General features: G+C 53.7%; 1 protein-coding gene across 1 annotated transcript; it reads left to right on the top strand.

Moving 5' to 3' along the window:
* Positions 1 to 745: 745 nt before the first annotated feature.
* On the top strand, positions 746 to 14,838 carry CSUI_000884 (dna gyrase subunit a). The gene is made up of 12 exons (XM_068061091.1): positions 746 to 2,753; positions 3,416 to 3,528; positions 3,932 to 5,188; positions 5,714 to 5,850; positions 6,491 to 8,161; positions 8,540 to 8,717; positions 9,373 to 9,563; positions 9,686 to 10,595; positions 10,909 to 11,990; positions 12,225 to 12,318; positions 12,830 to 13,047; positions 13,632 to 14,838. Exons 5-12 carry the CDS (start codon positions 7,942 to 7,944, stop codon positions 14,147 to 14,149), a joined length of 3,411 nt encoding a protein of 1,136 aa, XP_067926934.1. The 5' UTR covers positions 746 to 2,753; positions 3,416 to 3,528; positions 3,932 to 5,188; positions 5,714 to 5,850; positions 6,491 to 7,941; the 3' UTR covers positions 14,150 to 14,838.
* Positions 14,839 to 15,410: the final 572 nt, after the last annotated feature.

Genomic DNA, 15,410 nt, shown 5'->3' with positions numbered 1-15,410 from the left:
CACAGCACGACACACAACGAGAATGCAGAGCAATACACCACTCACTACTCCAGAGCCCTCAGCGGCAGGCAACCGCAGCCTCGTAGCACGGCACGACTTCTCGCGCGAAGGGCGCCTCAGGCGTTACATTTATAGTGACTAACGAGCAAGTGTGTCCGAGGTAGGAGACAGAGTAGCAGCTGTAGCAGCTCAGATCGCTGGTGGACTGCAGTGTAGTTGCGAGTGACGAGTGAGCGAAAAACTTAAGGTGCGGCAGGCTTCTTCACCTCAAACCAGTTACCCGGTCGCTCATGCTGTTGTAAGCTTGAAATTGCTGCTTCCTGGACTCGTCTTTCCTTGAGCAAGCATGTCCGTTTACGGCCGGTGAATGCTGCCGTCTGTCCCAAAGCGTTAGTCTTGAGATTTGTTGGTGTAAGCTTCACTGCGACGGGGCTTAACTGCTGTTCAGTACTCCGCGCGTAGCTGTGTCTCATCGAACCGATACGCAAGGCAGTGACCCGCTTCACGAGAAGAGGTTGCTGCTTCCCCTCCTTCACTGTCTGAAACACGTTTTTCTGACAGAGAAACACGTATGACTCTCGTTGGCTAACCCTGCAGAGGCCGCCAAAACAGCACTAAGAGTCGCATTCGAGAAGGCATTCGAGTCCCCGATTTATTTGGGACTGCATGCATCGGAGGGAGACAGTCACAGACAATCGAGAAGCCATGCTACACAGAAGACACCGGATTTGTTTCTTTTCTGATAATCCTCCAGGGCCTGCGTACTTTACCTCAGTTAGGACAGGTTTTTTTTTCCCCGGAGACTTTTTTCCAAAACTGTACTAGCCCTCCTCCGTCCATACGTAACACAAGCAGCTCACTAGCAGTTTGCCACTCCCATAGGGAGCCCGTCTCCAGGTTCGAGTGTGTCCATCCAGAATTTGCCCCTTGAGTTTTCCGATCAAGACAAGGTTTCGTCGCGGTCGGCGGGAGCACGCAGCTTGTCTCTCCTTCCCGCCAACCCCTGGAAAAATAAAAGCAAAAGAGTTGTTGCTTCCTTCTGGACCCGGACAGTTTCTCGAAAGGGATCCGATCTCTTGTAGTTCGTCTCAGAAGAGTCGAGGTCGAGACTGGAGATGACTTCCGGAGTAACAGGCGTGTGCCGCCTCGTCCTCCCTGTCTTGACTCCGGGGCTTGCAATCCAGTGTGACGCAAGCAGGCGACCATACAATCGTAGGCCTAGAACTATTCCTTGGAAGCCTCACTCCCGTCTATCTCCTTCATTCCTCTCTTCAGCCGTTTTCCATCTGCCTCAGCAGGTAACATTTTTTTCCCTTCTTCAGAGCAGAGAGCGGAATCAGGGAGAAGTGAGTCTGATGATGCTAACATGTACTTAACTCTAGAGAACTGTAGCAGCCGAGGGAAGGGTCGCAACGAGAGTGTTCAAGGTTCCTCTTCGGTCACCAGTCTGCGACTTTTTTGTGACAGTAAGCAAAGACTGCGCCTAGGCCGCTTCTTTGTGTGGCTCTACGGTGTTTTGTTTGCGTCTCTCTCATCTCTCTCGGCCTCAGAACGACAGCTCTCCGCCCTTTCCAGTCGGACACTCTCTCTTTTTGACCGTATGGTCATTACTTCTGGACTCTTCGTTTCAGTACTCCTCGTCTGTCTTCATACGCCGTCCCCTTTCCTCGTTCTTCTGCTTCTCTTTTTACCCTTACTCTCGATGCCTTTGACTGAAAATGAAAAGAAAAAATTTCCTACGTATTATTCCCCGTCTTTTGTTCTCTTTTCTTCATGGGGTTCTCTTTGTCTCCCTTTGTTGTCAAGCCGTTACGAGAGCACGGGCTATTATTCACTCCTCGGGTAACCCTTTGAAGACAGCTTCATTTTCTTCTGTTTCCTGTCTGTCGCCCCCCTCATCGAGGTACGACATACGGGGGAGTTCCAGACTACCATTGTGTCGCTTGTCATATGCTGCTCCCTCTGTCTCTCTTGGGAATTTCCTATATCCTCGTTCTCCTCTATGGCCGCCCGCTTCACGCTACAAGCTTCGCGTCTCTTTCTTAAGACAGCGAAGAAAGTATCCCTGCAATAGAGAGGACAAAGACTGTCGTTTTCTGCGTGGCGGGGCCCTTGAAGCTCCTTATTCCGTGGCCGCTCTAACCGAAAGAATCCTTTTCCTTTTCCCCTTTAGTCCAGCTCAAGGCTTCCGCATACCGATAGCGGGAACCGGGGGCGCGACCCCATTAATTTGTCTCAAAGAGACATTTTCCAATCACACGCTCCGGTGTCTTCTTCCTCCCGCATGTGCGCGACCCGTCTCCCCTGAAGCCGCTGCAGTCGCACCTGGGAGACGTATCCTTCTATCCTCTGCCGCCAGCCTTTCTGGCCGTCTGGAAAGGTTGTCGTTTTCCTCATATCGTTGCCCCTTCTTCTGTAGTGCCAGGGCTACACCGTGGCCTCGCGAGTCTCGCTTAACCGATATGGAAGGATGGCGTCGATCGACGTCTCTTCTGTCCTCTGCCAGCAGTGCCGAGCAGGCAGCTTCTCTCCGAGCATGGGCGGCAGACACTACTGGGGAAAAGGAAGAGGAGGGTGATACGTCCGCACGTCAGCAAGGAGTGGAACATCGTCGTTTTCAGATTACAGGGCTGGCTGATGAGTTGCAGCATAGTTTTCTTTGTTACGCGTATAGTACTATCCTCTCCCGAGCCCTCCCTGACGCCCGAGATGGCCTGAAGCCAGTTCATAGAAGACTTATATATGCTATGCATGTGAGAAAACCAAGAGAAGTGATTGCGCACTGAGAGATGAACTTGTAGTAGGCTTCTTTCTTTCTCGACCGTTTTTGAGAGAAGACATGGCGGTCTCCACGTATGGGTCTGTCTGTCCTGTACGTGTAGGGCTGTCTGAATTCGACCTGTGCTTCATCTTCTGCGTCTTCTCTTGTGCGTGAGGCAGACTTCTTCATTATGACAGTCACCCTATTTCTTTAGGCTTAGGCTCAACAAGACAGAACTAGGTATGCTGAGCCCAAGCGAGCGAGCTCCCTTTCATGCTTCGAGCGTGTTAGGAACAAACCGACAGGAAGAACAAGCTCGCCACAGCCCGGGAAAGAAGGAGCGCCCATGTTTCGTTCTCCTCCACTGCTAGTCAGTCTTTTGTCAGTGGAGGAAAGAAACGTCTAACAGGGAGTCACGAAAGTCGCTTTGGGAGCTGCTCCGCGCTGGGCTCCTTGTATTTATATGCTTGTGTGTTTTGCGTCTTCCATGTAATTCCGGAGTCGCGAAACAGATGTAGGTGAGGCTGTGTTCGGAAAAGGTTTGCTGTCACGTAAGTAAGCTTCAGCCAGAGATCCAGTAACCGAGATGCTCGTCTGGGCAGGCCCGACACCGCGGTATGGCCGGCGCTCTCGTTTGTCTTTCTTGGTATGCAGCAACTGCGGCTGCACGCGTCTGGGAGCTTCCGAAAATGTGCCAGAGTCGTTGGCGAGGTACTGGGGAAATTCCACCCTCATGGAGATCAAGCCGTCTATGACGCTCTTGTTAGGTAAGAATAGATACTGTGGTTGAGTTCTTCTATATCTGTATGTACCCATGATGATGAGTCTTCGTCTTCTTTCTACTAATCGCGTGGTCCTTGTTTTGCTATGGCAACCCCGAAGTGTTTTACCTTGCCACCTCTTTGTTCGTTGCAGATTCCTTCGCGAACTGTCGTACGTGAAGGCGGCTCTGCATTGAATCCGATGAATGTAAACAAATACACAGCCCTTCCTTTCACTGGCTGTACAACCCGAGTTTGTCAGACAGGGCTCTCTTTCCAGCTTCAATGGTATAACGGGTACAGAATCACATACACGTGGACTGTACAGTACTGACAGGAGTGCACGAGGAAATGTACCTCACTCATCCTTCTTTTGTTTTGCGGAGTTGCCTTTCTTGGGCTGCCTCAGGCTTTCCCAGACTTTTGTTGTCAGTCATCCCCTGATTGAGGGTCATGGTAATTTTGGATCCGTCGATGGCGACCCCCCTGCGGCGATGCGTTACACGGAGTGCCGACTCACTCGCTTTGCGTGAGTGCATTTAACAACAGCTTCGACGCGTCCTTTCAGGTTGTATTGAGTGGACAGCGCTTGGTTTCAAAAAGTCTGACTTGAAATCGAATCGCCTTCTCTACGGGACAAAAGTGTTCGCAGCCGTCACTATATACTGTCAATCTAAATGTTTCGGCTTGTCTGTGTGGCCTGCGATGCGTCTATGCTGATGAAATGAAGTGGGGCCGTCGTTCGTAGATTTTGTGTTTCTTAGGCTTTGGTGTGACGGCTTACGACCGCCCTTGCTCGGTATTTCTGGGGGAAGGTACCTAGCGGTTCTTTCACGCTTGAAGAAGACATTCGCTACGGATAACGTTTTCATTGCGTTGCGTGTGATCTTCCTGTTTCTCACGCCTTTGGATTCCCATGCCGGTCTGGAGTGCGTCTTGTGGACTCGTGGGCCAAGGCACAGTTTTTTGGAAAACTGCAGGACTCGCGTGGATGTGGGATGCTTTGCGTGCACAAGCGCATGGAGACTGTTCAGGAAAAGAGAGCCGCGTCTGTGCCTTTCGTATCGCCACACTGTTCTGAGCATTGATCTCTCCACAGCTCTGAAGGACATCCGAGGCTCGTCGTTCTTGACGCGGGAGCCAGGCACGTTCTTTCGCGGTGTTGATTTGGTTTCCGTTCTTCACTGGCACGAGCTTCGGACAAAAGTGGGAGCCTCGGAGCATTCTCAGTATGACTGTGGTCTTCCCGCGTCTCCGACTGCGTCGGCGGAGATCCCGTGGATGCGGACAGGCTCTAGCACAAGGGGAAAGAGGTGCTTTTTCTTGTCGTGTCCGCGGTGGGCTCGTTCTGACGTGCTAGCCAGTACAGAAGAAGCGAGCGAACGACGATTCATTAGCCGCTTGAGAACATCTCTTGAGCAATTACTTCCTACAGTTTGGTGGACGAAATGCGGCTGATCGCTTCACTCAGGCGGTCGTGTGGCGAACCGCAGGGGACAACGCTTCTCACGACCGCTACTCGGGAGCAGCATCTGTGTCGTTCTTGCTTCACCCGTGTGTTCGCATTCGTGTCTGTGTGGTCTGCGCTTTCTGCAGCGAAGATGTTCTCCTAGGGCATCTCGATGAAAAAGTCGTCCCCTTCAAGCCGAACTTCGATGCTAGTGAAGTGAGTGCGGAAGACTGACGTGGTCGGTCTCATGTCTCCCAGAGACGAAAGACAAGCTTGGGCGTATTACCTCACAGTGAGACAGGTGCGACGCGAGTCTGACTGAAGAACTGTTGTCCTTTGAGGCACGCTCCCTCATGTTGTCGCAGTCTGACAGTAGGGGAGGGTCACCATTCTAAGTACGCAACAAAACCCATGCGACGCGCGCGTGAGTTCCGGGGAGCTCTTCACCTGTGGCGTGTTATCAGCTCTCGACCTGTTTCTGTGTACACCCTTGGTCTTAGAGTTGACTGCATGCATCAAATCCTCTGCTGCACATCATATCCACGCCTACTACTGTATCCACTCCGTCCTTCCGTGAAGAGCCTCAGATCGAACTCTTTCCTCGTGTCACGTTGTGAGGCGTTTCTGGCGCAGGCGCGTAGGTGGACATAAGAAGAGCTAAGGTCACTCTGGTATCCTGAACACTAGGGATCCTCTCACTTGCTGATGTCCGCGTTGCGCGTGTCCCTTGCTGTCCGGCAGCGCGAGCCCCTCGTGTTTCCCGCCCGAGTGCCGCTTTTGCTCGTGCAAGGCAGCTCGGGAATCGCAGTTGGAATGAGCACGCAAATTCCACCTCATAATTTGCACGAGGTCATTGATGCCACGATCGCACTAATCAGGTAAGAGTGCTGTGAAGATGCCGCCGACCCGGGGAAGCTTTTTCTCCAAAAATCTCAGGTGCAGTGATTCGGGGGTCGAGTGAAGCCGCCCTGTACTACTCTTCCAGAATGCATAGCTGAGCCGAGAAATTTTACTATGACAGCTTCGCATCAGGCGTCCCAATCTATCCGAAGGTCCTACTGGTCGCGTGCGGTGTCACACACCGAGACAGGGCCCAGCTTCTTTCTATACTGTCTTTTTTGGAATCGTATCATCTCCGGGTAGACACACACCTCGTCGTCATGCTGTCTGCTGTACTCCCCCGGCACTACAATTGCCTGCTCTGCGGCGATCGGCAGAAGTGGTTTGCTTCCGGGGTGGACGACTGCTAAATGAGTGCTTCCTAGGCGACACGAGCCAAGGCGCCACCGGGGCGTAAAATACCAGTGACATGCCCTGCAAAGGGATATGCGCCTTGGCCGCGTTCGAACCGGCGTAGTTCTTTTTCCTCTGGTTCGTAGCCCAGGGTCATATATAGTCGTCACGCGTTACACGGACAACGGTCAAATGGCGACGCAGCTTTAATAGTTGTTTACTGACGCGAGGCGGCTTAACATCACAAGTGGAAAGAAACCGCTTTTCGTCACTTTCTCTCTGCAGAAACCCAAGTCTATCTGCCGTGGACCTCTCTACCATCCTGCCCGGACCGGACTTTCCCACTGGCGGGTTACTGATGAATGCCGAAGAGATGGAGGACGCCTACGCTCGGGGACACGGCCGAGTCCAGCTGCGTGGGAAAGCGCATGTGGAGGGTGAAGAAGAGGAGGAAGACGGGCCACTGCGGGAAGATGGAAGCAATCGGGGGAGGGTTCGCGAGAAGAGCGAGGGCAGCGGCAGTCAGAAAAAGAGCGATAAGTCAAAGCCGGAGCGTCGACTTGTCATAACTGAACTACCGTATACCGTCAACAAGGTGAGCCCACACCTTGTTCTCAGAGCAGTCTGGAGAGCTGTTATTGACTGTGGCTGTGTCCCAGCTTGTCACGAATTTTCTTCTCTAAAGCGACGTAAAAAGCCCTACGCTTGCCGCGTCAGCGCCACCGGTGTACCTAGTAGGCAGCTTCCTGCGTGTTCCAGAAACTGTGGGACGACGACCCTGCCAAGTCCAGGCAAAAGAGTTGTGATGGAGAATGCAGTATGCGCTCGGGAGCCGAGAAGGAAATCATTCTGAACAAGTGAGGGCGGGTGCTCGTAGAGGGCAAGGACGTTCACAGACTCTCTTCTAGAAGGACCACAGTCTGTTTGCGTTTATCACACACAATGTCACTCCAGGAGCATACTGCATGCAGGGACTCTACTGGCCGAATGTCCGTACACCATGTTTTTTGAACTATCACACGAGACTTCCCCTCTGCCCGCCCGTGTTGTTCCAATGACGCCTTCTACCCGTCTGCCCGCAAGCCTGAGCCAATCAAGATCTTCGCTGGTTACCGGCGAAGCTCGAGTCTGACATGACGAGCGCGTGTCTAGTCCAAACCGAGTACTGTCATGTGTCTTTTCGGTCGAAACTCTTCCTCCGTCGGGAGACGAGTCGCTTGGTGTGTCTGCGTCTGTGATAATCGATTCGGGCTCGTTCAGTGAAGCGTGCTCTTGTCCCAGCAGCTGAGGCCTATTACATGCTTTTTGGACCGAGTTTCCTTCGTCAGCTCTTGATACGCCTGCTGCCGACGACTGCTTTCGTCGTCCTGGTTGCAGTGATCCTCCGACGCCTTAGAGAGGGGCGCGCGAAGAAGCAGCTAGGCGAAACGTCTGAGTTCGGGAGAGGGCGTGGGAAGCTTTCCCTTACCGTTCTCCGGTCGAACGTCCAATGCTCGCCCCGGCAGAGTGTGTCCAAACTGCCGGGTGAAGCCCCCGGCATCCGTCATGTAGACTCTGTCAGCAAGCATAGCTTCTCCCGACTCGTCTGGTTTCTCATATGGCAGGCTTGGACCTGCTCTGGCTCGCAAGTACCCCTGGGCTTTCTCCCTTCGTTGCGGTTGTCCAGTTTTCTAGCTAGTTCGAGCAATTTTCTGGTTGGAGTCGCCGTGACGTAACGAGGCACCAGACTCGTAGAAATGAACTTGTCGAGACGCGGGCAGACAGGGTCTTTTTTGAGAGTGTCCTTGGGGACTAGGAGGTCGGTCGGCTTCCCCTGTCTTGCATTTTCTTTTCCGGGCGTTGTCTGCACAAGTTGCAACGGTCCGCATCTTCTGCTGTTTTTCTTCCTCGTCCAGAGCACGCTATTGCAGGCTGTCGGGCACATGGTTGCCTCGAAGTTCCTTGAGGGCGTCTCGAGTAAGCAACATTCTCTTTTCATTGCTTGCTTGTATAGCAGGCTCCTTGCGTGTCGGCTGGCCGATGGCTGTGTTTAATACATAACATCACGGTCTGACATTGCCGCGACCGAGTTTATCAGAAGAGAGAAAGGCGCCCATAGTGACAGTTGAATGCGGCTCCTCTTGTGCATACCCACCGCAAGCCGTGGTCCCTGAAACCAGCATGAATCCCTACGACAAAAAGCTCAGGAAAATATGCACGCAGGCCGCCTCCTGTCCTCATGCCGAAACCCAGCATCCTCACCTGATGAACGAGGTATAGAACGCTTTGTGAACCCGAAAGGATACGCTGTTAATGAACTAACCTGTTGCAAATGCGGCGCATTTCTTCTTCCAGGCATCCGGGACGAGAGCGACTGGCGAGGCGTGCGCATCGTGCTAGTGTTGCGACCTGAAGTGGAGGCCCAGGTAGTTCTCAGTACTTTGCTGAAACACACAAATCTGCAAACGTTTGTTCCTATCAACCTCATCGCGCTAGACAACCACGGCACACGGCCTTGCCGATTTTCTCTGAAGTAAGTGCACTCGAAGACGCAAGCGGGTGGTGTTTTACGCTTGGTAATTCCGAGCTATGTCCGAATGCCACTTCCGGCGGTCGGTGGCGGACGCCGGGCCGCGCTTCTTCCGTCCTCGTGTTCAGTATAAGTGCAGTTGTCGGACCCCTTGCTCTCTTTGGAAAGATAGCCATTCTCTCCAGTCTTTAGCGGGCTCCCGTCCTCACTTTCTGGATCGACAAACTTGTGTGTCTCCCGGGTTCGGTTGACTGCCTCTCATATGCGCTCCTGTCGGCCTCTGTGCGAGAAGCTAGGCCCGAGCTACACGGTTGGGGGAGAGCAACTCAGCCGGCGTGGGCTGCTAGAGAACTGATGCGAGTCTCAGGAACCTTACTGCGTGTTTTAGCAAATGCCACTGCCGAAGGCGACTGGTGCAGAGAAGAAAAAACAGGTCTCGCTCAAGAACTGAGTTCTTAGGCTTTCTGTTTGAGCCGGGTCTCTAAGGCCGAGTAGTGGGAAAACCGGCCTGTTACTAGACCGAAGCTGCCTTTGAAGGAAGAGCAACGCGAAAACTCCGGCTCCGCCGCACATCTCTATCTTCACAGCAAAATGCGGACTAACGATCCGGGCAAGAAAGTCACCGCTGCCGGTGGACGTCTTCCGTTTTGTCTGGCAGGTCTATGTTGCTCGCGTGGATCTCTTTTCGATTTGAGACTCTCCGGCGCATGCTCGCGGCAGAGAGAGAGGAACGCGAACGGCGGTCACACCTACTTGAAGGCCTACTGAGAGCTGTCGGTCATATGGACACCGTCGTTAAGGCGGTACGGGAAAGTTTCAGCGCTTCCGAGGCACACCACAGACTTACGAGTGAGCAAGAGTATCTTTCGTTTTCTAAACCCTTTGCCTTCATCCATAGCAAGCGTGTCCGTAGCCGTCGGATTGCAGCGGTAACCTGAAACCGTGCTGCCATGTGGATTTCTGGCACGCAGGTGCACCTCTCGGTTTCTCTCCGCCACAAGCAAATGCCCTTCTGCGCCTCACATTGTCACGACTAACGGGGCTAGAACGGCAAGAGATACAGCGTGAACATGAGGAGCAAATGAGCCGGCTGAACCGTCTGCAAGAGCTGCTGAACCACGACAAGGAGATCTACGGACTGATGATTGAGGAGCTTCAAGAAATCCGAGACGCTCATAAAGCTGCGAGGCGTACGAAGATCGTACAAACAGCGGCACAACGCAGAAAAGCCAAGCAGAGAACGGAAGTCCTGAACTCAAAGCCCGGAGTCCAATCAGGGCCCGGTGCGGTGGAGTGCCGGCCTCCCCGAGGACGGAACACGCAATGTGCGAAGGACGATGAGACCAGAAGTACGGCGGAGAGGAACAGGTCGGGTAGCACGGAGCACAGTGGAGAAAGTCTGCCGGAGTCTACTAACAACGCATTCCTTCAAGATGACCAGGCCGCTGCGGCCTCACAGAACAACAGAGACGGAACTGGTGCGCGTTACCCCAGCCAGAGCGCCATCGGAAAAGAGGGTCGAGAAACCGCTCATCTCTTGACCCAGGAACGGAAGAACGAGCAGGTAAGAAGACCGTATGGCTCTCCAGCCTCTTGTATTCGTCCTGAGAGCGAGGGAGGTCAGACGCGCAGCTGTCCATCAAAGCTTTCGGGTACGGAGGAGCTGGAGAGTTTGGAGAAAGACGGCACAGTTTTGCGTAGTCAGGAAGGAAGCTTAGGAAAAGATGTTGGGGTCCTCAGGAACGCGAGGGAAACAGATTCCAGCTTGGCTTCCGGAGCTGACAGAAAAGTACAAGAAAACAGAGAAGAGGAAGAAGAAGCAGTTGTCCCTTTTGGAGAGGCCCAAGAGATTGACGAAGAAGACCTCATCCCCAGTCACCAGTAAGTCCACCATCGATACTGGAGAGGCACCTGGGCAAGATTGTTCACACGGGCTTCTGACCAAGCATTTCAACAGGGCGCTACTCCGCCCGCCTTCCGTGGGGAACGTCCACCCCCTAGTCGGTCTGGTGAGTCAGCTTGCTGCTTCAAAATCACTTACATCTTCCTAATTTTCAGAGCCGGCCTCCACACGCAACCAATGCATGCCTCTCTGCTTCACAAGCTGATGCCTCATCACGCCCTCCCAACATTCCTTTCTTCTTTCGTGATATGGTAAGCCGGCAAGGCGCTGCTTTCTGATATGTGTCTGCAGAAATGTTGTCCTGTTCTCGGCGGCGCCTTACTTACGGCGTCTTCCCCTGTCTCAAGTCCCCACTCTCAAACGCGGCGCCGTCGGCATGCGCACCGCTCCTGTCACTCCGGGCCTGTCTAGACAGCCAACAGAAAGCTGTGTGCCGCAGGAATCGGACCTATCCGGAGGAGATGCTAAAGTCGGCACGGCGGCTCCAGCAGCATCGGAGGAAAGCCGCAAGCCAGGAACGTACTCAACTGCCATCCACGGCCTCTGTGTCTGCAGGAGCAGAGATCGCCTTCTTATAGTAACACGAGAAGGTTTTGCTTGTAGCTTGCCAGCCTACAAGATTCCGTTGGGATCCCGTCTGTCTAGAGGTGTGGGCCTACCTCAGCTGCTTCTAACGGCAAGCAGAGGAAAAAGAAAGACGGCAAGAACTGGTTCGCAGACGGGAAGAACTACAGGGTTTCACCCGGAGGTGCCCACAAAGAGTTGTGAGGATGGCGGAAAAGAGAGCACTCGGATGGATCCCGGACAGGCGCACCTCGCCGCAGTCCTGGCTCTCCCCTATTCGTCAGCCGTTCGCCGAGATAAAAAATCCAACAAGTGGGGTGGGAAAATAAGAGAACCAGGCCAATCAAAGCTGATTGTAGCCACAAAGCGAGGGATGATGGCGAAGATTGACGTGAGCTTATTGTTGAACAGGCGTGGTTTCACGAGGGGGCTAAGGAAGGTTATCGCGTGCGCCTCAGGAGACTGCGTTGTGGCGGCGGGTATTGTCGAGGAGCTCGGAAACGAGAAAACAAGTAGCAGCGGACGGCTTGGTATGAGTGCTCGACAGGAAAGAGGAAGAACCGTAGCACTAGTGGAAGGACAAGCCGAACAGAATGTGAACGGCGAACGAAAGGAACCCGCAGACCGGAGCAGCCGGGAGCGCAAGGAGGCCACTGAGGGCAGCAGCGAAGAGGAAAGCCATTTCCATAGAGGGCTGGAGAGCCCCCGACACCTTACACATTCTTCACGGCTAAACAGTGACCTAGAGAAAGGCTACACCTGCGAGCCAGCTGATGCGTTTCGACATAGTAAAAGCACCCTTCTCATCGGTGAGGACCAGAGAGAGCCACATAACTCCTGTCAGCGGTTTGACTATTTTGTTTCAGCTTGTCGTACAGTGGTGCGCGCGGCTCGGAGGTCGGATCGAATTTCCGAGTTCACTACAGTTTGTAGCTGGTCCCTGCAAATGGTTTTCTGACCGCCGCTTGTGTAGACTGCCTGTCTAGACTCCGATAACTTGCGGGTCCTTTTATCTGCACTTCGTTGTTGCACGTGTTCTACAGTTACCCGACTAGGCCGCGCGGTACACTTTTCTACGTCGTCTGTTCGGGAGACACGCACGGGCAAATCGAGAGGAGTGCACGCTATCCGTCTGAAGTAAGTTACATTGCAGGATGCTGGCGGCTTTGGCGGCACCCTTCTCTTGAGATCCCTTTTTCCGACGCTGCGGGCATTCGTTGTCCGTATAAAGCTCCCGCTGTCGCTTGCTCCGGGTTCCTCAAGAACCAGCTGCGTCCTCCGAACGTTGTGCAAGGGGAGAATGTGTCCCAAAGTGCGCGGATTCTACGCCAGAGCGATAACGAGAAGCTCACCATTCCGGTGGCCCTCCTGTGACAGGTAGTGGCCGTTGGCGCCCCTATTCCCCTTGAAGGAAGATACATCCTTGCACGCTTGCTCATAAGAAAAACTCTGGAAGTGTTCCAGATTGCTGACGAGTGTGTCTTTCTATGAGTCCGGTTCTCTTTGGGTTCCAATCTGAAGCCCCGCGGGCGCGCCCGCTGTTGAATGTCTCCGGTGCCGCTTTTGCTTCTGGAACGCAGTTGAGCAGTGTGTGTACCCAAAGAATATCGATCCCCATGTCAACTTGCGTGTTCTCTCTCCCGCGCAGATCAGGAGACTCTGTTATAGCTCTCGCTGTTGTACCTCCGCCCCGAAAGAGGGAAGGAAAACCCCACGGAGTCACTTTAAGAGAGGTGGCGAGGGAGGAGCTTTCGCCAAGCGGAATGTCAAGCCTAGAGAAGAGAGCGTCGGGCCAGGAGTGTGTACGTGACCAGGATCCGGAAGATAAAGCGCCAGATGTGCTCGTTGTCACCACGTCAGGAGTAGGTGAGTACGGCTGATCCTTGAGAGACCTCCGTTACTCCCAGCAGGTTTAAGCATGGATGACCAACATGGCGCTGAGAAAAGGTAGTTGGCCTTTCACCCCCTGGCTCTCTTGTGTTGTATCGGCTCGGAGGAAAGCGGAGAGTGGGCCCCGAACTTACTTCNNTACTTCCGAATCAGGGATAGACGTCGCTTAACACGGGAATATGCCAGGGAGAGTCTCTGCACGCGGAGACACGTCCATAAAAGTATCTGCGCACTGGGAATTGAGCTTCTTGGACTCTCGAAGTCTGCAGGATGGAGACTGGTGGTCCGCGCTCTCTACAGAAAGCATCTACGCTTCGATATTATGCCGCGGCTAGATGCTTTCTGTAAACAAGCACAAACCATCAGCTTCCCTTCTGCCGATCCACAGTGTTCGCTGCTCCGAGAAGTGGGCGTTGCTTTCACCTTTCCAAGCAACACGAAGAATGCAGTTTTTGTTCCCTGTTTACATGAGCGCCTCCGAGATCAGGATGTCACGAGCTCCTGGGAGTGCGTCAAGTCCGAAAATGGGGTGGTTTTCCTTTGTTGTGCCGACTTCATAGGCAAGCGAATGAGTTTATCATCGCTTGGCTTGCGCAAACGTGGCGGGACCGGGGTGAAAATTATTCAGCTGAAGCAGGAAGCAAATGCAAAGCGGTTGCTTGACCGTCAGCAACGTGTCCGCCCGGACGAGCCAGCAGAGGGGACGCACCTCAGGATCCCGGAACAGCAGGAGCCAAGAAACCACGGAGATGAGGACAGGGCGATTATCAGACGGAGACTGCCTGACAGCGGTAGTGCGCCCCAGGCCCGGCCACAAGGTCAGAGCAGTGCCGGCAGAGATAAACAAGAGCATGTAGTCTCTGTGCTTTTGGTGCCTTGTCCTCGTACACATGGTGGTGCTCAGGAGCGTGGAGGACAAGGTGATATCCTGCTTGTCAGTCGAGAGGGCTTTCTGCTACGTCAGGTTTCAGGGAAGGTTCCTGTACTCCGAGGACGATTGGCTCGTGGTGTCACTCTTCAAAACCTTCAGCACTCAAAACGCGACGACGCAATAGTGGCAGCGGGTCTAGCACGGTGATGGCCCCTCTCCGTTGCACCCAAGAGAAGAACAAAGCCAAGAGAAGAAGAAGAGAGCGTCTTGGCAAAGAGTTCCTGCTGGTTCACGAAAGAGGAGCTGAGGTGCAGGGACCCTAGCACCAGAGGTCATACTAGCAACTACTCACTATTCGAAAAACCTTCTTCATGCAACCGCAGGCGATGGCGACGAACTCAGGGCTGCAGCACGACGTAAGAGGTACTGCCGAATGGAGTGATGCTTGCTTGTCACCGCAGAGGAGGTTCAGGTCGAACCGCAAGGCTGACAAGGCGGCCCCGCGGAGAGCCGTGGTACCGGGTCCTCAATGAAGGAAACGTTTGTGATGCACAGAGCAAGCAGACGCTGGTCACGGTACAAGGTGGTGGCACATTCACGAAGCACTCACACGTATTAGGGCCTCCGTGCCAGCGAAGTGTGTCTAAGTAGGAAAACTCGAGAGACTCACGACCAATCGGAAATTCTGGTCTGGGTGATCCGTTGTGAAAGAGCCCTGAAGCAGTGAGGAGTTCCAGTCAGCTCGGCACTAGCGCCTCATTCGCAAAGTCCTGAGGCAAGAAGCCTTTCAAGCATGATGGCTAGCGTGGTCGTGTCACGCGGAGCACTTCACTTGTCTAGTTTCGAGAAGGCGGTGTCGGCGGTGCCAGTCGTCGCTTTCTAGAATGAGTTTCAATTTGTCCAAAGCAAACGGTGAAAAGATTGCCTTCTGATAAGTGCCACTGTGTAAGCAACCTGCTGTCACCGGGGATAATGAGTTTTTCGTCTGTGAACGCGACTGCAATTCCTACCGTCATTCGTGGAAACTGAATCCACAGTTCATCTCTTCTCCGCACCGAGGACGAACCGACTGTCCTCTTTCAATCGCCCGATCTCGCTGCAACTTGATCAGTGAAGGCGCTCGCCTCGTGAGTTGCTCTCGTTTGCGGACCTGCCTTGGGTGAAGACACGTAGCAGGGGTGAAGAAGACAAAACTTCTTTTCTGCATCCGGCCGTGTCCACGCCGGCGAGGACGGCCTTTATACTTGTTCGATTCTGCAACAGCACTTTTCCAAAGAAACATGGGTGCTGGCTGGTGTCAGGGTGCTGTCTCGTATCCAAAGTGAGGCTGGACTTCAGTTTGAGAAACAAATTCCCTGAAGAAACCTCGTACGCGTGTTCTCATGCCCTGGGGATTTGCAGTCAGCGGTTGGAGAGAGCTGCTTGCTGAGGACGAAGCCGCTGTACACGGTACACAAGAGCGCCAGGA

Source organism: Cystoisospora suis (genome assembly GCF_002600585.1).
Source record: "Cystoisospora suis strain Wien I chromosome Unknown contig_349, whole genome shotgun sequence".
In the NCBI taxonomy this organism is placed as follows: Eukaryota; Apicomplexa; class Conoidasida; order Eucoccidiorida; family Sarcocystidae; genus Cystoisospora; species Cystoisospora suis.
The sequence above is the reverse complement of the archived record's forward strand: the minus strand, read 5'-3'. Positions and strand labels throughout refer to the sequence as shown.